Genomic DNA, 25,630 nt, shown 5'->3' on the forward strand with positions numbered 1-25,630 from the left:
GTAACTACTGAAACGAATCGTCTCCGAGCATCAAAGTTTGCCGATTCTCGAAGTTTAACCGAATTTCGCCATCTTCAGTGTCTTGTCTGAGGATTTAAAACTAAACAGGTGACAAATCGAAAATATTCTATCTACGATCACATTGTTTACGGTCGTCATCTTACTTTTTAACGCTTCGTCGGTGGTTTTTGAATCGGGATGTAAAGTTTCCGCTCACAAGTGTAGAAAATCGACCAAGTTCTGCAAAAACGTCGCAACAAGTTCAAACCGAGCCTCTTTAATGCGTGTGTACGTTTGTTGGAGTTGTTTCGGGAAAAGGTGAGGGCGGTTGGGGAAAATTAATGTTTCACGCCGACACGCGAAAGCAACTTTGCGAAGCAAGACAAATTTATAACCACCCCATGAGACTTTATAGAAAGTAGCTATATTCACAAAAGGGCAATATATCTCCCGACCCTAAGACATTGCTATATTAAATGTTATGCAAATCAGCCCAGCGCAGGGGATTCCACCGACGATTCCAATCGTCCCACCCCCAATGAATCATTTTCATGAATTTATCGTTTGTTCAAACGCAAGATTATTTAAATGACAATTAGTGGTCTTATTTAATATTTCGAATAATGGCTTCAGTTTCCGAGCCGGGGGGAGTTTAGATATGGAATGCTGAGGCTATCGTTTCGGCCCTTTTTTCTTTCTTAAGCGGATCACCGTGGCGTTTGAAAAGAATGACCACCAAAGCAGAAAAAAATCCCTTTCTGTTTTTTTCTTTTCTGCAGATATACTTTTCCGATAATTAGCAATTTTTCCCTATTTTCTTCCACAATGTACTAAATTCTCTTAAGCTCTCTATACCATTTCGGCAATCGAATACGGTCGTGAAGAACATTTTTTTTGTAAACTAAGTAAGGGCTTGAAATCAACGAGACCATATTTCTTGAGGACTTTTTCTCCTTGCGCGTGGGTAGACGACCACATTAAATTCTTTCTTCGGGACGACGACGCATTAAACGAAACGGATCTCTAAAAGATATCAATTGTTTTACGCATGTTCATCTACTCTCACTACGCCATAACGCCGGGGTAAAGATAATGACTCCTTAGCTCCTGCAAGGATAGGCCATGTCAACTAATAAGGGAAACTGAGGAGGAGATCCAGGCAGATGCCATACTAGGCATGCGAATCGATGCCACTATTCCAAAATATAACTTCACCAACAAAGTACAAGGTAACTTATACCAGAAAGGGAAGAGTCGGCCAAAGGAATACCTATGAAAGCCAATTCCTACTGATGGCTCTAACTATAAAACGGATAGAGGCACGGGAGCTGGAGTCTTCTGAAGGAGAGTTCTAAACTCTAGGTTATCCTCAAGAAGCTTCTGATTACTGTTTTAGAGCTCACCCTGACATTACGGGCCGTTTGGAGTTGACTATCTTGGAAGACATTAAATGATGGCTCCGTAATGCGATAAGACCACCAAAACGATCGTCTCTAGCCGTTGTACATCGCGGTCGACCTCCTCTTCTATTGAGGCTTCCGGTGGATCTTGATACTTTTACCAGAAAAGGAAAAGGGGAAAACGGAAGTGGGCCAAAGGAACAACTCCAACTGGTATATCGACGACTCAAAAACTGATAAACTATAAAGTCACTGGAGTCCTCGTGATGAATCCGAAGACCGAACTGACTTAAAACTTAAGTAAATACGCTAGTTTTTCAGATTGAAATCATCGCAATTGATCACTGCGCCGGGGAAATGAAAAAGCTTGGAATACATTCCCGGAGGATAGCGGCACTTAAGGCCTTAGCCTCATGCGAGGTATAGGTAAAAAGAGTATGAAATATGGAAGCCCTGGCAGAAGTCAGTGACCCAACGACCTGACCCTGGCATGGGTCCCTGGGCATTCGGGACATAGAGGCAATGAGAAAGTGGATATGTTGGCCAAAAAAGGAGCCGATATGAATTCTCTAGGCCTAGCACCTTGCCACAATAAAAGTTACCTCCAAAAATGGATCCTAAATGAGACTAAAACCTGGTGGAACAATACCCCAGGCATGAGGCACGCGAAGAGATTTATAGAAGGGCCATCCGCAAGACGTGAAAGGAATTACTGGAGTGTAACGCAACAGAAAATTCTGGTTTGGCTCCTGACAGGACACTGCCGCCTAAGAAGGCATATGCACCGGTAGGATAGACAGAGGAAACACTGCCAAGAATAGACCACAGAACACTTTTTACGATTCCGTGAGGGCCTGTGTAGGTGTAGATTTTTGCAACAAGGAGAAGAAAAATCGAAATGGACGTTGATTAACAACCTGAAGCTAGTTAGTGATTTATAAAATTAGAGGAGAACGATAGATCTACTAAGGTCGAGGTGCAAAAGGCCTTGTACCACCTCTTTTATCCCTATCCCTATGCCTAGCTCGTGTAAGGAACTCGTCATCTCTTCCTCACAGGACCCATTTAAGAATTATTGTGTCCTACAATTGTCTAACAATAATTTTCAGCTTTACAACTTCCAAAACCCAGATGCACCCACAGTACTCCTGGTCAGTGTTTCAACCTCTAAATCCGGATACACTTGGTCAGGTGAGAAGGTTGACCAGGTGTCTCTGAGTTTAGGAGGTTAGAAGGCTCATCAGGTCTCTCTGGGTTTAGTAGATGCATCCATTCACCATTACCTTATCCTAAAATCTTATCTACCGAAACGGATGTTACAAACTCTCTCTCTCTCTCTCTCTCTCTCTCTCTCTCTCTCTCTCTCTCTCTCTCTCTCTCTCTTTCTCGCTCCCCCTCTTCCTCTCCTTCTCCCCTCTCTCGCTTTCTGTCTGTTTCTGTCTCTGTTTTTCTCTTTATTTCTCGCTGTCTCTGTACCTATCTCTCTCTCTCTCTCTCTCTCTCCCCTCGCTCCCCCCCCCTCTCTCTCTCTCTCTTTCAGTGTATCAGGAAATGATGGACGTGCTCTCATTCGTCTTTTGAGGTTATCCCATAAATGTCCAATGGGGTTCAAGTCTGGAGAACGGACGGACCCTGATGTGTTGAAAGTAGTTTTCTACTATGCGAGCGACATGTGGACGAGCATTATCGTGCAATAGAATAGGATTGTAGCTGATTTCATCGAGGATAGGACATTCATGAGGTACCAAAATTTCATCCACATAGCGAGTGGCCGTCAAAGACCCTCCACGAACGACGACCAACTCTGGGCGACTCTCCATTGAAATTCCCGCCCACACCATCCCTGAGCTACGTTGAAAAGGTTGGCTCTGGGAAAAATTATAGGCTTCATACCTTTCATTTCGCCTTCTCCACACTCTTTTCAACGACGCCCATCTGGAGATCGTAGAGCAAATCTACACTCATTGTAAAACGTACCGTCCAAAGACCAATGGCTGTGTTCTCGAGCAAATGGGAGCCATGGAACTCTGTGTGTTCTGGTCAATTCTGATCCTCTTACGGGGCGAAAAGCCATCAGTCAATACTGATTTAATCTTCTTTGAGCAGTGCGTTCAGAAATTTGGACAAACTTCCTGGAGCTGATGAATCGCTTGAACAACAATGACGTACCGGTTTCGCAAAATTATCAAAGTCAAAAAACAGTCATCCTGTGGTTCTGTTACCCTAGGGCGTCCAGGACCGGGCCTTCTATGGTAGAAGGTTCTTCAAAACGTCTAACGGCGTCTCGCAGTGTTTCGTAGGGAACTCCGATGGCAATAGCCGTATACTTGATGGAACGTCCATCATCGATAAGTGCCACACCACGCGCAACATCCTAAGAACTAAGCGGCATTTTTAAGTTTAAAAATTGAAATTAAGAAAACCAAGATGAAAACTAAACAGTTTGTTGCTTCACATTTCAAATGAGACTGAATAAACATTTTAATATCCGTAAAAAGTAAACATTGAAAAATCCTTTATCTTTGTCCCACCATAGCTTAAACAAATATTTATTGGTAAAAACAATGAGGCAAATTAAGGGCAGGATTTTCTTTCATTGAGAAAATGAAAAAAAAATCAATTGGGTGGAATTTTTTGCCTTTCAGTGTATAGTGGTTAAATACCCATATAAATAAATATTCTGGTCGAGGACGTTGCTCCCTCCCCTATAATTTTATATTTCATAAAATAATCTGATCGGTTACTCCTCAAGATTTACAAGAAGTACGCAGACCGCTTTTGTTACTTTGATGTTATAAAAGTGTTATTTCGACAAATAAGTGAAAATTCTCCGTAGAAGGGAAAAGGGAAATTTGCGGTCAACGTTCGCTAGGCTCAGCCTGTTCAGAGTCTCAGACTTAGAGTCACCAGCTGAGGTAACAAGAACAACGTTCCGACTGTAAGATTAAAAGGCGTAATCGTTGTAATCCTTTCAACGGGTTCTTTGGTGTAAATTGTCGGTTTCATGTTTGGCCGTTTTCCTCGGTGACCTCCACCATGAAACCCCCGGTGTTTTCCTAATTTTTAATCAGTCCCTTTACCAATAAATTGATATGCTTTTGAATTACGCTTACGAATTTATTCACGAAACGATTCCAGAATATTTCCAGGCGGTGACGGGACAATTTCGAACCGAGAATCTCTATTTTGTGTACGAGTTCTTCAGCACTCTAACTCCGGCTGTCGTCAACTTCGTCTCGCAGAACAGCAACTACAAGTTCCAGTTCGACGACCTGCAGATATTCCTCGTAGGGATTTTTTCTACGGTCCTTCTCGTCAACTCCGTCGCAATTTACTTCTACTGGAGGTGGTACGGGGCGAGGGTCGTCAAGAAATGTAAAAAAGCCGGTAAGCGGATCTCGTTTCGTTTTTTTTTTGTTTTGGAAAAAAATTCTCCGGGAGAAGAACGTTTTTTTGCACTCCAATGTCCCGTCTTCATCCACGCGACACGTCTTCGTACGAACCATCAATAGATCTTCCGATGATCAACAATTAGGTCCCATCTTCCCTCCCTTAAAAATTTAGAATAAAAATCGCATGATAAGACGTGTTTCTTTTTCTCATCCCTTCGTAACTCCTAAAAAATTTTGATTTTTTTCCTATGGAGGACGAATTTCCTTCAGTCCGTCGGTTTTGGAACGTCTTAAATCTTCGCACGGTTTCATTGCAACCTTGTTTTATGATGTACCTATTATTCCAGTTGGAAAAATTATGATTCATAGATCTTTAACGGCATCGATTACTAACCATTGTCAGTCCACATCATTACAGTTCATTTTGTTTGTATTTCTACAACCACCGATCATCCGGGTCATTTAGTTCCCATATGTAAGTATGAATTGGTCAGAGCAATTCTGGCATTTCACCTGCTGAACGTCTGAAATAGTTGAAACTAAAAGCCTGACATCAAACCCCTGTTATAGTCATTAAAAACATTGCACATAGCCACTTCAGATTAAAATTTCCAAAATTGAAGTGCTCAATCTGAATGTGTGGATGCTTTGAGTTCAGCTCTTCATAAATATTTGTGTCCTTTGAAGTGGACAAGGAAACCGATAATGAGGTGAGCACTGAATATTGTTGCTCGGCGAATAACCGACCACCCGCCCTCACTAGTCGGGATTCGGCGAACCTTTACTCGGCATTCGATGAAGCCAGCACGTCTGGAAATACTTTTAGGTTCACTGTGGTGTGATCATACAGCATTTGAAAGCTAATAATTCAGTCTGATTGGGTGAACCAGTTGCCGTTGGCGTGTGCCATCTTTGGCCACAAATGCACAGTTCAAGTGTTCATCGATTTTTCACTTTCTTTCCTTTTTAACTTCCTCATTTCTGCTGGATGTGGCCATTCTCGATAATTAACAAGAAATCCGAGTGGGCGTTTATGTGTTTTCTTCCAATGTCTATTGGACTTTCTCTGGATGCACACTGCTTGATATGACATTGTTTTATATCCTTTAATATTCTGTAGCATTAATCTATAGTACTTTTTTTTATCATCCGCATATCCAAGTAGTGTGTGAAATACTGGCATAAGGACTCTTTTAGACAAGCGGTTAATCGATTCTATTCTTTGAACCGATGGGTGTCAAGGTGTATAACATATACAGTACGTTTATAGATTATGGCAGCAATTTTTATAGGAGTGCCACTAAGACCCATTTGACACAACTAGATAGGCTCCAAGCTACTAGAAGCTGTATAGGTGCTAGGGTGTCCACACCTTCTAACGCACTGTTATGTGAAGCTCTACATATAAGACATGATAAATTGGCTGGAAAGTACTCTCTCAATGTATCAATTGCATATCACTCCCAGCAATCAGGGCCCTTGTCCAAAGCATGTCATACCAACAGTCTCAAGGAAGATAGAAGACGGGGAAAACTTTCCTACTGCCAATGGTAATGTGACATGGAACTCTATGCTTTGGGAGGGATGTAATCACAGCACAGAAGGTGGTTCCATCCCCCCCATGGATTCACCCCAAACATTTCCTATGGACCTTTAAGGTAAACCGGATTTTGTCAAATTTGGAGTTCGTGCGGCTGTATTGGATGTAGGCAATGCTATAATTATTTTAAAAAAACAAACAAAAAAACTGCCAAATGAATCCTCAATCTTCACAGCTGAAGGATCAGTCATTATGGACCCTCTTACTCATATAGAGGAACAGAGTCTGTAAAACAAACAGATAGTCTCAGAATGCTAACTGCAATTAAAAATGAGCAACATATAAATGATCCATAGCAGGCAGAAATTGCTGGACTTAGACAATAAAAGGGGCCAAATATATAAGGGGTGGGTAAATGGCAAGGGGTGTGGGGGGGTGTTGAAATAAATACAATGATAGGGTCGATCTACTCGCAAAAAAAGCAGCTTGCTCCAGTAAAAGTATCACTGCCAATGACATCACGGCCCACATAACCAAGTTTAGAAGATGTGCATGGAAAAAGGAATACAATACAACAAAGGTAAAAAGTGTCTGTAGTTGCCAACCCCTGGTTATCAACTCTTGATGTACTGAGAAGGCTACTAAAAACAATAATCAATCAGTCTACAGCCACAATAGTCTACGCCCTCACTTATAATGACTAGGTATGCAACAAATCCCACAGATAGACATGGGCATATGTCGATCATATTCCACTATCTTGTACTCGCACTTCAGAAGGAAGAGAGGTATTCATAAAAAAACCTAGTGAATAATGGCATCCCTTTAACCCACAAGGTGTAATATCTTGCTGGGCAGGGTGGAAAAAAAATCAATGCTATTGGTGTATTTATAGGCAGAAACAAAATAGATTTTTAATAAATCAAAAATAATAATAATAACAAGAAATGAATACTAAATAAAAGTGAAATAAGAAGAAGAGAGCTAAATAGGCAAGGCAAAAAAGTGAAACCTCTTCATGCACAGTCAACTTGCCCAAGTGAGTGGCCAGTAGCCACAAGTGATATTCAAATTCTCATCCTAACTCAGAAGACTCAAGTCAGCATTCATCCTTCACACCTGAGTTCATCAAGCATTGCAATAACAAGTTTCCATGTGGGACAGTTCATTGAAGAAATCTGTATTAGTACCGCAATATAAGACATGAAGTGTAGCGAACAACTTAAAAGGAGTGAAGCTGCAATGCAGAAGTTGGGTGGAAGCGCCCGGTTTTGTAACAAAAGAGAGCCCACACTTTTCCTCGACTGTGTTCCTCATTTTTTTGTTAGAAGTGCTCCTGTTTCCTTGCATTCTAACATTGTACTAATCTCCTGTTAAAAAGAAAAGTTGATTCCACAAGTTACATGGTGTGAAACCTACCAAGAAGAGCATTCACACGAGGCAGTTTATTTAAATTAACCAAACTGAAAGAGGCCAAAGTAGCATCCGAATGATAGCTCCTTTATAGTTTATGTGTAAGTTTTGCTTCATAAATGCACAGTATATCCTAGCAACTTTTTGATTGAGATGAAATGTACAGTCTGTTGGTGCATATCTTGTTGTTTACACATTTTTTAATGTATATCTTAAACCCATCGAGTAGTTGGACGTTAAGCCATAAATGGGAATTACTTTACTTTTACTTGAGACTTTATGATGATGCTTTACAGTTTAATTTATTTTGATGTAGGTAATGACATTTCTTAATCTTACATTAAAACGTCGACTTCTTTCTCATTTGGAAAGTGTTGTCATTGAAAGACTACTTAAACTGCTTAATTATCCCTTTAGTGTCTGATTACAAATCCCATCTATGTTTCAATTATGTATTAATATTTTAATAATTTTCCATTCAGATACAAGGAAACTGATAGAAGAATTGAAAAAAAGTGTCGACCTCTTAAAGTTACCTAAAATACATTCACCAAGGATCTAATATGGCTGACAAGCTTCGTAATCTGTTTTCAAAAAAGAAGGACGGCAAGTTCAAGGGTCGCGGCCAACGCCTGAACGATGCCGATTCTCCTCCCGAACCTAGCCCTCAGAAAGTTGTAGAACCCATACCCCGTGAAATGATGACAGAAGGACAGCGACAAGCTGGCCTCGCTGCACTCGCCAGATTGGCCAACACACCTGGAGGATCGGCTAGGAGGTTTGTAAATTTTTAATCATTTCAAAAACTGAAAAAGTGGAAAGGAAATACAAAACACAAATATATAACTAATATCAATAAATTATGACTATTGGATTTTATTTTTGCTTTAGTGCTTTTGCTTACCAGCACGGCAAAATGGAAGCCGATCTTGGGACAGGAGCAATTGTGGATGATAAATTACCTGAATTGCTGGCAGTACTGGGTGTTTATTACAGATGTCCTTTTATCGGTAGGTTAGAAATTAATATATTGCTGTACCATTTTAATAATTGAATAATTTGCTTATAGGTCCAGAAGTTTTGTCAAAAGCAGAGTGGAAAGAAAAGATAAAGAGCTATCTGGAAGAACAACTAAAAGTGGATCAAGCACTTGCATCTTGTCTAATGATACACACTCTCAATAAAAACCGGGAGAAAGTAAGCTTAACATTTATTAGTAGTTCTCAGTGGTATAATTTTTTGATAATAGGGGCTTATATGAAATCATCAATTAAAGGGTTAATTATTAACAACTGGAACTGTTTGCAATATAAAAAAAATAACACTTTATGGTGTTTCAGTTAACCTTACAGCAAGGTAATGGATGTTTTATAGGTTGATTTATCATTAGAAAGAAAACATTTGCGAATACAGTAATTGCACGACTTTATTTAGAAAATTGGAACTTTGCATTTCTTGGTCTAGTTATGTAAAATTATGCTTCATTATCCTAACTTTATTAATGAAGAATTAACTTTATTATTAAAGACTGAATAATTATCTGTAAGGAGTGTTGTAATGGAACCACTCATGTGAAGAACACGTTACATTATGCTTTACAAACATAATTCTCTGGACAAAGGAAAATACATTTTGGACAAATTTGGGTTTTGTTATTATCTTAATTGTTTGATTGTGTTTGTTTGAATAAATATGTGTATTAAAATATTTAAACAACATGGTAATTCGTTTAGACATTATAATCATTATAGGGATTTCCCAAATGTGCAATTTTCTCTCTGTGTTCAGAATAACTCATTTTTTCATAATTACCTTTATTCAGCCATTATTATCCTCAGTTCAGAATTTCATCGACACTGGAGCTTAGTCGACTCTCACTACATCACACCGGTTTCGCATGTCTGAGATTTTAAAGGTATACAGTATGACAAGAGTCGATATGCGTGCTATACACTTAAAACTTACGCCGTTTCTCTGATCATATAGACTTATGAATTCAAATAAAGTTCCTTTCACTCCTGAGAGAATTAAAACTCAATAGGAAAACAGCATATATTAACTGGCTTTACTACCAGACAATCTTGACCCACTGGCTGTAACAGAGCTATCATAACTAATAAGGTATGATGCTGTTAGTTTGTTCTCTATTCACAAAAGGATTTCCTTCCAAACTCAGGACAGAAGTTCATAGTGTGAGTAGGGTATTTGTGTGATGTTATTCAATACCAACTTGACCAAACCTAAACCATCTTTAATTTTAATTCTTTCCAAACCTATCCCTTCCCTAGCCTTTATCCTAACACATACCTAAACTGTCATTATTCAATGCCATGGATATGTAACCTAATGGTACTTACCTAACAACAATTTTTAATAACCTAATCCTAAAACTAATAGGTCCTTGATCCTAACCCCAACTAAACCCTCTTCCTAATCCTGTACCAAACCTAGCACTTTTCTAACCCTAATCACTTAACAAAATCTAGCCAAATGTAATCCCCCTAACTAGCAAAGTCTAAACTGTCAGTAAACCAAACCAAACTTAATCGTCTTTGATCTTGATCCTAACTGAACCTTTCCTTAATCCTAAACCAAACCTAACATGCCTCTAATCCGAACCCTAATCACTTAACAAAACAACCAATCCCTAACTCTAATCAAACCTTATCCCATCCCTAACCCAAACTCCTTAACCTAACAAACCCTAAACTGAAATGTATTTCAGCATCATAGATGATGTAACCTAACTTTTCCATAATCTTGCTTGTACCGAATCTTAAACCTAACATTATCCTGATCATAATCCCAGCCATTTCTAAACCAATTTCAACCTAACCTAACCATTCTTTATCTTAAACCAAACTTAACCTGCAAATATTAAACCTTCCCCTCCCCAATCCTAAAGCGGCCCATAGACAGTCCATATTATTGTACAATATACATTGCACAATAATTTGACAGTTGCCCCTTAACGTTCAATAATATTGTACAAAATTTTGTTTGTGCAATGAAAATGAATAGTTTGAAGGCGATATTGAAGTTTGTGCAATATTTTCCACTTGTTGATACTTCACAAACTGACTGATATTGCGCAATAATGCCAACAGACGGTGCAATATTTTCCAGGTTGTACAATATATTTTCAACTTTTAGTCAATCATGCAATGTATTGCACAAACTTTCAATATCGTGTACACACGATCAATTAAATTGCACAACCCAAAATATTGTGCAATAATATTGATCGTCTATGGGCCGCTTTAGACCAACTGTCCTTAATTATAAACCAGACCTTACATATCCTAACCTTAATCACCTAACCTTACCAAATTCATCCTTAAACTGCAATGTTGTTCTATACTGACTAGATTGTATTGTATTAAGGATGAAGTGCTTATATCTGAAACAATGGGCTCAAATAGCTGATGAAGTTATGAAAAGGTTGGGTGGGAATAATATAATGTGTAAAGTTTAGGGCCATGGTTTACAGTTTATCTGATCGAATGGATTTTTTTTTAAATTTTTTTACTTTAATTCATAATAACTAATTTGAATAATGAATAAATAATTGTCGATTCTCACATTATGAATTTTGTTGCTGCAGGTGTCTGAGTGCATTGAAATTCTGTGCACTTACCTGAACAACATTTTATCACATCCTGATGAGGAGAAATACAGAAAGATTCGAAAGTCGAATAGAAATTTTTCAGAGAAGGTTATGAAAATTGAGGGAGCTTTGGAATTTCTTTTATCAGCAGGTTTTAAGTCATGCTCCATCCAGAGTGAAGATACAACTGAGGAATATTTATTATTTGAAAATGAAATTGATGCTTCACATTTTGAGGTATGTGAATATTTTGTTAGCATTTTTAATCATATTAAATAACATAATTTCTAGTTTTTAATGGACTCATTGAGATCAGCAGAACCAATCCGTCTAGAGCTTGACAGAAACCCGCAAGTCCTTTTAGCGAATCAAGCTTCAAAAATGTTAGATTTGCCGAGTGAGTTTTACCGTCTAACAGTTGAAGAACTAAAACGTGAACAACGTCAAAGGTACTTTAGTTTTATCAAATTTGCTATTTGTTCTTAATGTTTGAGAGAGTTTTTAGGACTGAATCATTGGAAGCTGCTTCTCAGTTACGAACAAAGGCAATGCGTGAGAAAGCTGAGCAGAAAGAACTGAGAAGATATCAATACACCCTTATACGCATCAGGTTCCCAGATGGTTTATTTTTACAGGTAATTGAAACTTTCACATTTTGAACAAATTCATTGCTGTTTTAGGAAAAAAAATGGGAAAATGGATATGTAACCTAAACCTATCCAAACTTACATTTAATCTGCTAAACTACCAAAACCTAACCTGTCCCTAAATTAAACCCAACCCATCCCTAATCCTTAACCCAGTCTTTATCTTAAACCAAATCTAAGTTGTCCCCAATCCTTAACTTAACCTGATATTTATCCTAAACCCAACCTAAGCTGTCCCAAATTCTAACCCTAATCACTTAACAAAATCTAACCAAACCCCCAATCCTAAACCTGACCTAATTCTATTGTTGAAATGGATATTCTACTCACAAACTGTGGACATGTTATGGTATATACAATTTGTAAGCAGAACTAATTTTTTGGACCATTGAATTGATGTATTCACTTCATTGTAACCATTTTTAATAATCTAATCATAACCAAAGCTGACCCATCCCTAATCCTAAATCTAACCAGTCTCTGACCTAACCATTCCTAACCAACAAACCTGACCCTAATGCTAACCCTAATAACTTAAAACTTGACCAACCATTTGTAACCTAACCCAACCCTCGCTTACTTTCTAGTAACACAAAATCGACGATGTGAAAATGGTTAGATAAAAAAATTGTCTATCCAGTCTAAAAGCATTTCCCTGTTAACATCAATATGCATTATTTTTAAGATGTTTAAGATAATAGATATATGCTACAATTGTAACCACTAAAGGCAATTAATTTTGGTCCATTGCTTGTTATATATTGTTGTGTTAAGTCCCCATAGGTCAGCTAAAGGCTGCCTTCTCTTCTTGCCTCTAACACAGACCTCACTCTCAAATTGTATTACCATGTTGCTGTTTACTCAATATTCACTTTCATTATTAGTTAAATTTGGATAAATATGAACAAAGGATTGTTTTCTTTTTATTGAATTTTTTTCTGATTTATTGTATTGAGTTGGTAATTATTATGCTCACATTTGCAGGGTACATTTAACGTCTATGAACATTTCATCGAAGTCAGAAAATATGTGTCAGATTGCCTCGAAGTCCAAGTGCCATTCGATTTAATGACCGCTTTGGGAAAATTGCTGACTGACAGCGATGATGAAACAAGCCTCCTCGATTTGAAACTTGTCCCTGCAGTACTCCTTACCATCAACATCAAATCGTCAGAATTGTCCGGAGAAAAGTCATTCATTAAATCCGAACTTTTATCAAAAATGGAAACAATATAAAAAAAATTCTTCAATTATTTCAATTATTCTCGTTAAGTTTGAATGCAATTTTTTTCTGGTCATATTTATAATACGCATTACTTGTGAGTTGATCAAGTTGCATGTTGTAATGGTTAAAAAAATACAACTACTGTGAAAATTTTTATAATAATGCATAGAATTTTTATTGAAAAAAAAAGTTTGTCAGCAATGTCACAATTGAATGGCGACAGAGAGTTCACTACTGCCCGGCAATTTTGAAAATTTATTTTATATTCTGAATTTTGCTTTTGTTTTAAGATTGAAAAATTACACAAGGATATAAACACCAAAGTTTTTCTCTCAGCCTCTGGTTTTTAAATGTGTATCATTAAGTAACTTTAATTTTTTCTCAAAATGTTTAGATTTGTTGTTAAAAAAAATTGACTAAGCATGAATCTTGTTCCTCCAGGACTTTGTAATACATTGGATAAAGGGTTTGCCAAGATCCATTGAAAATGTACCCCTATGTCATGAAACAATTTGCTTTTGGCAGTAGTAAGCAGCTGGCCTAAAGTTTCGATCACTACTTCACCAATTACTTATAATAAAATTTATTCTTGTTATTGTATCTATGCATCTTTCTCATGCGGAAATTGTAAATCCAAATTAAAAATTACAATAAAAAGTTGTATTAAAAAATATTGCAAATACCGTTGAAAATAAAATTTATTGTCGTTGATGTATATATATATTTCTTTTTTTATGAGGGTTGCAACAGCAGAGGTCGTATCAACCCTCGGGTGTCGGTGTTTAAAAAAAAGAAGCATATTTGTAAGTATGTTGGGTTTGAATGAGGGGCTGCTTTATTTAAACCCGGGACCTTCAACAATGTTAAGGGCCATGCCAACGCCTAAACCATTGTGGCCACTGATGCTCCCATTGATCTATATTGTGTTACTATTAGATTTATGCGATGGTTTTTTATTGATATTGCATACCTTTTGGTCTGACAAGTCTGCAGGCACTCCTTTGTGAAGCCACACCAATCTTTTAAGAAGTGGAAGGTTATTTGACTGTTCCTTCTTGGTACGGTTATGTCTCAAGTGATGATCTAAGTGGCAATCTTCCTTATAATTATTTGGTAAGTATTAAAAAATACTTGAAAATAGAACAATTGGGGTATTCAAAAATTAGCATTAAATACAATTGTTTATTTACAATAAGAATATAACATTGTCTTGATTTGCAATATGCAAAAGATTGGGAAAGGGGGAGTTGGAAATAGGCATATAACCCAACAAAGCTACATCGGGAAACAAGCTTCACTAAAAAATGAATACATATTTTCATAGGTTTTTTATACAAACATTTCATCACACTAAACGCACAATTAAAACTAGGTAAATCTATGAACAAACGATTTATTCGAAAATTTTCCAATATCTTTACAGAAATACAAGACAAAAGTGAATGGGGTATGAAAAGGAGGTAAAGAATTTAAATTTTCTAAAGTAAAAAAATGTCAATTAGAATCGTATGGAACCTCAAAACATTTACATTTTCTCTCAACAGTCCATGAACACCCGTTTAAAACATTTCGGTTAAACTCCCAGATGGGATCTGTTTAATTATTACAAATATTATTTTCAACGTTTTATCAAGTTTTTTACATAGAAAATTAACATACCCACATTTGTTTTGTCCTGACTCCCCTTTTTTAATCTTAGGTTTGAGATTACAACCTTATTGTTGGATTTAAATCATTTACTTATGTATAAACAAAATATATATAATATACAGTTGACCACACTCATTCTTTAAAGGAAAACTCACTTGTCCACATAAAATTATTCATGATAATAATTATTATATACAAGATATGGTCAGCGAGTGCAGTTGGCAACACAGTTCATTTATTTCAGTATAGCATTTACAAGAGGTCTCACCAATTTCACTTACATTTGTCAGTCAACACAAAAGGTATTTATAAAAATAAGTAGTATAAATTTTAGTGTAAAACATATTTATTTAATCATTAATTAGTTCACTGTTAAGTCTAATCATTCATTTTTCTTAAATATTTTGAATTAAACAATTTTTTGTCGGACCATTTCCATGTGCAGATTTAAATTGAAAGAATAGTGACTGTGTTGGCATATTACATGAAATGGTGAGATTTGTGGTTTGGAGGGTGTGTAATTTGGCCGCTACCATTCATTTCCTTTCGATTCTCTTCACTGGGTCGTCTGTTAAACACGTTTTGATGCACCATCTTCACAGTTGGGTCGCAGACCCAGTGAGATGAGGATAATGACCAAATTACATTACACGTTTTCAAAATAACTAACATCCGATGAAATTTAGTACAATTTACATTGATAAACTACACACACTTTATACCTGATCGTCCGAAAATGGAGTGAGTATAACTACGAACGACTAGCTCATCCATTAATTTTTTCTTCTGCCCAAAATAAAAAACACCCAAAATAAAAACTACATATTATATCTGTTATTAAACAAATTGTTTTGACAATGGGGATGGATGTTAAACGTTCTAAATTTTAGGGGTTAAAATGCTTTGAAAGAAAAACAGAATTGAATACAGTACAGACCCTCCTATAACCTGGTCTATATAAAATACACAGCTAAAATAGAAGATTGATGGAAAATTAAAACTGAGTTTTCCATTGCTTAATTTTTTTAAATGTGTAAATGACACCCATTTGGTCTGCTGGCGATAGCTGTTGAACCTGTCCATTTTAATAAAAAAATTTATGCCACACAGAACACCTGGTTTTAATTGTCCTCCCGCTTTCTAAATTATAAAACCATGGAATTTAGAACATAAATCTTGAAAAGAAAAATAGTTACAGTCCCTCCTATAATCTGTTTTGCATAAAATACAAGATTGGTAGAAATCTCCCCGTCCATTATAATAAAAAAAATTTATGCCATAGAACATTTGGTTTTAATTGTCCTCCAGCTTTCTAAATTATAAAACCATGGAATTTAGAACCAAAAACATAAATCTTGAAAAGAAAAACAGTTACAATCCCTCCTATAACCCGTTTTGCATAAAATACAAGATTGGTAAAAACCTCCCTGTCCATTACAATAAAAAAATTTATGCCATAGAATATTTGGTTTTAATTTTCCTCCAGCCTTCCAAATTATAAAACCGTAGATGTTAGAACAAATACAACTGGTAAAATTTCGGCAGCTCTCGTATAATGCGTTACTATACTGATTTCTGTTCGACATTCCATCAACCTAAACAACTAATTTTTGTACAGTACAGTTTCTATACAAGTACGAATTTGGGGGTTGATTATGTAACATAACCTGCTATATTTAAAAAAAAATTGTTTTGCTTAATTTTCAACGATTACAACTCATTATCGATTTATAATTTTAAATTTAAAAAAAGGAAATTGGGGATAAACAAAAAAAAATTAAATAAAATTATTTATTTACATTTTGAACATATGACAAACATTTGATTGAAATACTGAATACTGTATGCAAAAAGAAAATATTTATTTTATATATAGATAAAAAATCAGCTTATATCATACATATCCTGTACCTGCATTAGAACAAGCTTCAATAGACCAAAAATAATGTGTTTTGATATAAGTTTCCATAGGAGTTGAGATATTAATATTATTTCTTTTTGCATATAATTATGTCATTTATTTTAATGATAAATGAGTTGATACGTTTAAAGAAAGAGGTTTTTTATATACAGTTCCATCATTCTAAGTTTCAAGATCTGATATATAAGTAGAAAAAAAACCCTTTCTTTAAACTCGTTAACGATTTACAATTCTACGTTAAAACGGTTTATAATGAACCAGATAAAATGTGGTCCGTGAATATATAACATTGCCTAACACTAAGATCAAACCAGATATGTACACAATGATAGATCTGTTTTAAAATCTGGAAGGTCAGTCAATTCCGAGTTTTCTATCATACACAACAACAATGTAAAAACTAAGTTCTAAATTCAACATGCATGGGGTCATTTTATTCTTCTTCTTGTACTGAACGAAGATGAAAAATGCAAAATTTTGAGATTATACATTTGTTTTTTTAGCTTGTTCGTAAGTTTTAGGCTAGGTACGTATTATATGCAAGAAAATATGCATTACAAAAGAAGAAAACTGAAATCAAGTACGGACAACTTTACTATTTTTGCAATATGAGGAAGTAGAACAAACTGTTCTTTGTATATAAAGAATTAAATTTTCTAGAACAAAAAAACAAGTAAAAAATGTGTAGGCGGACTTGTATTGTTAAGATATAATCATCAAGCCCAAACTACAACAATATCAACAATTTTGACAGAAAACTTGCAAACTTTTATAAATGCCTAAACTTTCGGTAATTAAAATAGTTAAAACTTACATAATAATTAAAAGTAGTAAAAGTATATTCTAACAAGTGTACAAAGAGAAAAAAATAATAAAATACAATTCAAATTAAAATTGTACGAGAAAGAAAACAAAAGGAAAGAGTACACGGCAGTATACTAAATATCATTATTTATACATTTTCAAGACTGTAGCCTATTATTATTGCGAGCTGCTTGTGCGAAAAGGACTCCCTGATAGATTGTCCCATTGATGTCCATGCTGACTACCAAAGAGTTTTCACTGCCACCTCGCCCATCACCTAAAATTTTTTTTAATTTGAGTATATTTGCATAAAAATGAACGATTAACTTAAAACTAGCAAGCATTTTCTCTTTTGTAGCTTTTCTCAATAGTTCGACATGATTAGATGGTCCTTGGCCTATCTTAAGTTTAGACATGGATCGCCTAATAGATGGGATATGAGGATAGCTTTTTATGGATAGAGTGAAGTCGTACGTCATAGTAGGGAGGTTGACAATGGGTCTGTTTTGGAAGGTTTATCAGTACCCCATAGTTCTAATCTGTATGTCGAAAATAGTTTCAGTGTCTTTTTTTTAAATATATATATATTTTTTTTATATTTATTGACAGGTAAGGCTCAGGCCTGGGAAAGGATCCCACCTACACATTATTAAACTGCAGATCTGCACGTAAGAGTAAGCATGTGCCTTCGGAGTATCCGTAATATGTCTGACCAAGAGAGCCTAAAAGCTCTGCACCTGTTTAATTTACTCTGCCATAATACAGAAATGTATGTAACCTTGCTGAATTGAAGCAGTAGTGTCTTAATATTAATTTGTACAGCAGTACAAAGTATCTGTTTAATTCCTGTCTTCAAGTCAGCTCCAGGTTAGGCATGAGTTGAAATAGAACCCAAAGTAGCACAGTCGTTTTTAGGGATATGAGTATTACTGTATGAAGGGATTCGTTTCAGAGGTTTGTTGCATTTGCTTTTTTTTATTTTAGTACACCAGAGTTGGCTCCATTCAGCCATTCTGGTACTCCGAAGCAACTGTAGAATGGGGATCAAAAAGGATAACACCTTAGAAATAGTGAATTATGGAGTGAGTGTTCAATCCTCTTTTAAAAAAATGTAGTTCCTACTCACAGTAAGTTGCTTTCCAACGATCCGGATTTCGAGCCCGTTGGCTCATCATCAGGTTGAAGGATTTCTACAACCACGTCTCTCGACATGAATTGCAAAAGTGAACCCGCCGATACCCCCACCAACGCGACGTTCCAATGAGAAGCTGGTTTTTTAATGGCGCTCAATTTGAACGTGCGAAAAACGGGAATTATAACACAAGTAAATATTATAATGGTAAATACTGTAAGAAATTAATTATAAATTAGTGACTAAAGATAAAAGATAAAAAATTAGAATAATTTATTACCCACCTAATAATAACAATTAATAATAGTTATAAAAATAATAACAATTAAAATAATTAATTTAATTATTTGGACGTTTAATATTATTTATGTACATATTTAAAATGGGGGGGTAGATCAAAATTTATTATATTATTAATGCATTTATCTCCATGTTCAATTTTACATTTTTTAATTTCAAATTTCTCAAACCAATCTAGTTCCCTCCTTCCTTTGTTGAAACTATTTAATATTTAAATTTGAATTGAAATTATGTTTTGTTTCTTTTAGATGGCCCTTAAATTCCGAAAATTTGTTCGATTTAGTCAAGTGTTCTTTTACTCTCGTTTTTATTTCTCTACCGCTTTGTTCTATATATTTAATATCACAATCATTACAATTAAGTTGATAAACCCTGCTTTTTGCCAAGTTGTCTACCTTGTCTTTAGGCTTTGAGAGGATGTTTTTAAGTGAACCTGCACTTCTAAAAGCTATTCTAAAACCTTCTTGTTTAAAAATTTTACTTACTTTTTCTGATAATTCACCAATGCATGGCAAACAACGGAAACCTGATGATACATTTATGGTGGGGTGGCTGAGTCCTATTGTTGATTCTTTTAAAGTTACTTTTTTATTGTTTTAACTAGCAACCTATCAATAAATATTTCTAGATACCCATTGTTTTTTACTAAGGTTTTAATAGTTTCTATTTCTTTTTTATAATTAGCAGGTGTTAATGGAAGTTTTAACATACGGTCTATGAGCCGTATTTTTAATAATTTAATCACAAATATCCCCGTTGAAGAATGTACTAAACTTACAAAGCAAAAACTTACCGAGAATTCTATTAACGAATTTGTAAAAAATGATATAATAGACCTCTTAAATATATGCGGGTTCACTTTTGCAATCCATGTCGAGTGACGTGTGTAGAAATCCTTCAACCTGATGATGAGCTAAGGGGCTCGAAATCCGGATCATAGGAAAACAACTTACTGTGAGTAGGAACTATATTCTTTAAAAAAGGATAACACCTTTGTCGTCGGGATATCTGAGGTGACTAGACCGATCCTTGGCAAACTTTAAAGAATCATTCCATTAGGTAGAAGAGAAGGATTTAGGTAAGATGTTTGGAAAAACACATTTTAGTTGGTATAAGATTTAAAACTAATCAATCACTGATATTAAAAAAGCTGATTTTATTATGAAAAATAATGCAAAACAGTGCAGTCGCAGTTTTTGTTTTAGTTTGTTGTACACCTAGGTCGCACTGATTTGTGCATAAAAATCTGAGGAAAATTTTTGAGAATATTTAAATTTAAAAAAATATATAAGGAATTTAATTTTAAGGATGTTTATACAATTATTTGTCAAAAATAAAACATTACTGCTTTTAATTAATTAAGGTTTTTAGTTGAGATAAAAAAAGTCAGTGTCACAAGCGGGATTCGAACCCACGACCTTCGGCTTCATACCATTTGAGCTAGCGTGACTTCGATCCACTCGGACACCAACTTCCCATCTCAACCCCACCTTTTGAATTTTCCCTCCTTTTTGCCATTTTTCAAATGTCGTGTAATCTATTTGATTCTCGGCGACAAATGGCCGCGGAGAGCTTTAGCGAAGATATACTTCATTTATTAACTTATTAAATTCACTAGTTTTCGTGGTCCGCTTGACCAATTAATTGGTCAAGAGGACCACGAACACTAGTGAACTTAATAAGTTAATAAATGAAGTATATCTTCACTAAAGTTCATTTGTCGCCGAGAATCAAATAGATCACACGACATTTGAAAAATGGCAAAGAGGAGGGAAAATTCAAAAGGTGAGGTTGAGATGGGACGTTGGCGTCCGAGTGGATCGAAGTCACGATAGCTCAAGTGGTAGAGCAGCGGCGTATCTAGCCGAAGGTCCGTGGGTTCGAATCCCGCTTGTAACACTGACTTTTTCATCTCAACTAAAAACCCTAATTAATTGAAAGATATTAATTGGTCAAGTGGACCACGAAAACTAATAAATTACTGCTTTTTCTAAATAAACTACTAGTTAAACGTTTAAAACAATTAATGTACATAAAATTTCCTTTGATATAGACAGTAAAAAAAGTACAGAAAAATAAGTCTCTCACCTCTGCTTGATATTTTTATGTGTGCTCCCGAAATATTGATATCTTCATTGTTATCTGGGTAATGTCTTTTGGGTGGGGGAGGAGGAATGGGCTCGTCTCGCTTTTCAAGGTTTAGCGCTTCCTTCTGTGGCTCGGGTTGCGATGCGGAGTGGTAGAGGTTCCACAATGTAAACCTCGACATTTCAAGAGGGTTTATAACACCACTGGTGCTTTCAGGGGGCGAGCTTGGTGGTGAATCTAAAGTGTCGAAGAAATGGTTCATTATCGAATACTGCTTCAATAAATTCAATTATTCAGTACAATAATAAATACTAAGAGAAGGAAAGAACAACAAACCTATACATACATATATATCTAATAAATATATAAATATGTACACACAAAAACTGCACGTTTTACATTGCGAGCAAAATTCTACACTGTTCTTTAGTCCGATTTCAAATTAAATTATTTTCTAATAGACCAAGTAGTACTTCTAATAAATCTTTTTTTCTTGAACAAATCATTGTTACCTCAAAAATTAAACATACAAAAGTTACACACAAAAAAAATGTTATAGTTAAATTTTGTTGACTTCTGGTCATTATCAAAATATAAATGAAAGCAATAGAAACTTTGGAAGAAAAGGGATAATTATAGTTCACAGTATTATTATATCGAAAAGTTTGATCTCAAAATCTCAAGTTTAAATTGTGCTTGATAAATTTAAAATTTTAAACATAAGAAACAGACAAAAATCAACAAACGAATTACTAAAAATAAGCCATCATGAAAATCATATCACTGTGCAAATTTATACATACTTTGCCTGTGCAGAGGCGGAGTGGAAGTTGACGACCTTAGTTCTTTGTTCAATAATTTAACATATTCGACCATCCTGGCCTCAAATTCCGCTGGAACCATACCAGAATTACCTGCAAAACCAAAACAACACAATCTTATTTACTCATTACTTTTATTATAAACTCTAGTATCCACAATTATGGTTTTTAATGTTGTGTATGTTTCTGTCAACTAATCCTATCATGTAGAATATGTCCGCTGTTGTTCAAAAATTTTCTTGGGTAAGGTAATATTATTTAATTTAATTTATTTTTTTGGTATTAGCTCCATAACCATAACCATGACACATACACATACGCCCCGACAGGCGGACCACCGGCGAGCGCCCCCCCCCCCGCACAAACAGAAAAGACCCAGACCGCCAACCCCAGGACAAGCTTAGCCCATCACAACCACCACTTCTCCCTCACTAAATTTCTTCTTATCTGACATTGAAGTGGGCTAACTAGTAGCTGTATTTGAAACTATGTGCTACATAAATATAACACAGTGTGGTGAAGTGCTATGTTGAAGACTGAAAAATCCAAGATTGAGATATTACATTGGCGTCAAAATAATCAGTGTTGCCAATACACGGACAAAACTTACACACGCCTTAAACTCACGTGTTTTCCCGCTAACTTAAAAAAAAATTCCTAAAGTTAGTTAAATTCACTATTTTTCGTGGTCAGCTTGACCAATTAATATCATTCAATTAATTAAGGTTTTAAGTTGAGATAAAAACAATAAGAAAAATGGCAAAAAGGAGAGAAAATTCAAAAGGTGGGGTTGAGATGGGAAGTTGGTGCCCGAGGGGATCGAAGTCACGGTAGCTCAGCTCAAGTGGTAGAGTAGCGGCGTATGAAGCCGAAGGTCGTGGGTTCGAATCCCGCTCGTGACACTGACTTTTTTATCTCAACTTAAAACCTTAATTAATTGACTAAAGTTAGTGTTACTCTGAGGCAACATAGGGCCAGAAAGGGTTAACTGTACCGAGGACAGCCGAACAATAATAATAATAATAATACTTCAATTATATACAAGAAGGAAAAGAAAATGAAGACCATGATTACATGTTATTAATATTTTTTGTAACAAGAAACAAATAGGTCTAGTTTAACGCTTCTGTATGTATTAAAATTCACCAAGAATTATAAGACAGAAGATATTGACTAAACCACCAGAAAAGTTTTAATTTATAAAAAAAAGCGGTTGACGCGTCGTGCCTTGCGAATACAGAACGGAAAAGCATTGGGAAATTCTTAAAGTTTACAAGACCGGGCGGGCGGTCCATCAATAACTGTTTGCACAACTAATGAAATTCCTATTTGACAATGCGCTACGTCAAAGCATCGACAACTCGGCCAAAGTGATTCATTTGAAGTCGACCCGGCTCCCTCTCAAATTAAAACAAACACCGATGCCGTACATAAATTACACTTACCGGATACAAGAAGATAAATTATAACTTCTAACTTCCTTTCAATTTATTGACAATGGGGAGGGGGTTGTGGATCTGGTGATCCGCTCGTCAAACCGCGAGATCCTACCTACACGAAGTTCGAGTCAAAACCTCTTAACCTTTCTTGCCCAACTCAGCGCCTCAGGGCGATGCCCAATTTAGAAAAATTAACTAAAGCTTACCTAAGCCCGTGAGTTTAGGGTGGGCGCAGTGTTTTTCCTTCAGTGGTTTATCACTTGTATTAACAACACTGATTTATTTGGCGCCAATCTAAAATCTTTATCTTTGAATTGTCAATTTGCATCATAACCCTTCACCTCATTACTGCATATTGTACCTTCACAGTTATAACTGCCAACCAAATAATTTTTCATATCCAGTTTATTTATAATTTAACCCTTTCTTGCACAAAGTTGCTTCAGAGCAATGCTAACTTAAGCAATTGTGTTTAAGGTCAGCAGGAAATCCCGTGAGTTTAGGGCGGGTGGAGCGTTTTTCCTTCAATGTTTCATCCATTTCATGCGTATAGCATACTGGACATCTGACGGAGAGAACGGTTTAGGGGGAAGAGATAAGGGGAGAGGAGAGTTTAGGAATTCTTCGATCTGACGGACATAATCGGGGTCTATGATATTGGCGTGTAGATTGATCTGCAAAATGATTTCTACATATTTAAGCTTAGATGGAAATCCCGTGAATTTAGGGCGGGCGCAGCGTTGTATTGGCGACACTGATTTATATGGCGCTGATCTATACTCTCTATCATTAAACTCCGGGATATCCGGCTAACGTTTAAAAAAAAATTACTCAAGTTTGTCTAGCTCTAAGGATCTGCATCCTGAGGACATAAAGGGTTAACAACGCCCTAGTCGAACATCATAAACGCGCAGAACATCTTCACGCGTTCCATCGCGATTATAAAATTAAATTCAACGTCTCAAGGTTTTTTTAGGCTAATTGAGAAAACAAAGCAGAGAAACGAGAAAAAAAGGGGGCCCAAAAAGACGTCTTCGGACTGGATTTATGTTCAGTTAAAATGTACGAATTGCTTACAGATTGTGGACAAAGTACCAAACGAACCGACTGAAAATGAACGATGTAATATTAAGGAAATATTAAAATCCGGGCAACCGTCCAAGTTGTAAATAATAAAAGAAATCCGTCTCTGTTCAATCCCGGAGCCGACCCGCGATACCCAAGATTTAATTTAGTTCGAATAAAGATTATTAATTATTTCATATATATTTTTATTAAGTACCTGTAAAAGTGAATTAATAAATAGAGAAAACACAAGAAAAGAATTATATTTAACAAGACGGGAGACTGTTGCTTGAGTATGATTTATTAATGGAGAGCTTCAATCTCCGAGATATAATGAATTGTGAAATACGTCTATTTTGAACCTTGGCACCATCTAAAGAGATTCTATTTAAATAAGACTAATCGTTCAAACCTGTAAACCTAATGTTACGTCCGCCCTCTCCCAATCCAATTTTGACGCTTACTTTATTAAATGGAATTATATTTGAAGGATCAGGAGGGAAAAGGTCATGCTTACCAGGTTGCGCATAGGTTTTACCAAGATCACACCTTCCCAATGCCCGTTTTGTGGAGAACTTGTCACAATAGAGCATATAACAGACGGCAAAGAACTTACAACTTATTATGTAAAGAAAGAAATGCAACCCGAATGACCTATGCGCGGCCTTGAGGCACAGATCGCTCATCTAATATCTCAGGGAGATAAAAAAAAATTTAATTTTGAAGATCATTGTACCTTCATGTATGTGATAGGTTATATGTATTGAAACGATTGTATTTATTTGCGTGAACTGTGGGCTTATCCCCAAAATACCCCGAGTAATATTGAGTACTCTGGGGTAGTAAGAATGAATGTATGAATTTTTTTCTGTAACTTTTTGTAAATGATCGTTCTTCTCTAAACCTTTGGGTAGTACCATTATTTACAAAAAGTGAATCTACATACTCACCCCACCTTCATCATTTCTATGAATTTGTGAATGTAATTTATTAGTGTGATGAGGGGCTTATCGTCAGTTACCCCGAGGAATATCGAGTACTCTGGGATAGTGCGAAGGCTAACCAGACTATCTTGTTTTTATCTTGTCCCTGTGCTTCTGTGTATTTGTGTTATTTTATCCATAAACGACGAGGCCCTGAGGTACAGAGCAGCTAGCACTAGGATAAAAAAAAGAGAGTTTGTTAC

At 35.9% G+C, this 25,630-nt stretch overlaps 2 protein-coding genes across 5 annotated transcripts in view; one reads left to right on the forward strand and one right to left on the reverse strand.

Annotated features, from left to right (window-relative positions):
- Nucleotides 1-4,289: 4,289 nt before the first annotated feature.
- On the forward strand, nt 4,290-13,906 carry LOC106671102 (UBX domain-containing protein 6-like). Its single transcript, XM_014401926.2, has 8 exons — nt 4,290-4,787; nt 8,228-8,523; nt 8,637-8,755; nt 8,815-8,942; nt 11,350-11,589; nt 11,644-11,801; nt 11,858-11,987; nt 12,984-13,906. Exons 2-8 carry the CDS (start codon nt 8,309-8,311, stop codon nt 13,233-13,235), a joined length of 1,242 nt encoding a protein of 413 aa, XP_014257412.1. The 5' UTR covers nt 4,290-4,787; nt 8,228-8,308; the 3' UTR covers nt 13,236-13,906.
- A 504-nt stretch (nt 13,907-14,410) lies between these two features.
- Nucleotides 14,411-25,630, reverse strand: part of LOC106671103 (protein dead ringer-like) — a 170,912-nt gene continuing 159,692 nt past the window's right edge. For 3 of the 4 annotated variants that reach the window (XM_014401928.2, XM_014401927.2, XM_014401929.2), the window contains 3 exons: nt 21,923-22,033; nt 21,120-21,356; nt 14,413-17,876 (listed from right to left, as the gene is read on the reverse strand). In XM_014401928.2, coding sequence (XP_014257414.1) covers nt 17,758-17,876; nt 21,120-21,356; nt 21,923-22,033 — 467 coding nt within the window. In that variant the 3' untranslated portion in view covers nt 14,413-17,757. Of the gene's footprint in view, nt 17,877-21,119; nt 21,357-21,922; nt 22,034-25,630 lie in introns of all 4 variants that reach the window. The other variant, XM_014401930.2, reaches the window with a different exon arrangement.

Source organism: Cimex lectularius, unplaced genomic scaffold (assembly GCF_000648675.2).
Source record: "Cimex lectularius strain Harlan isolate CLEC.00 unplaced genomic scaffold, Clec_2.1 scaffold201, whole genome shotgun sequence".
NCBI classification, from domain to species: domain Eukaryota; kingdom Metazoa; phylum Arthropoda; class Insecta; order Hemiptera; family Cimicidae; genus Cimex; species Cimex lectularius.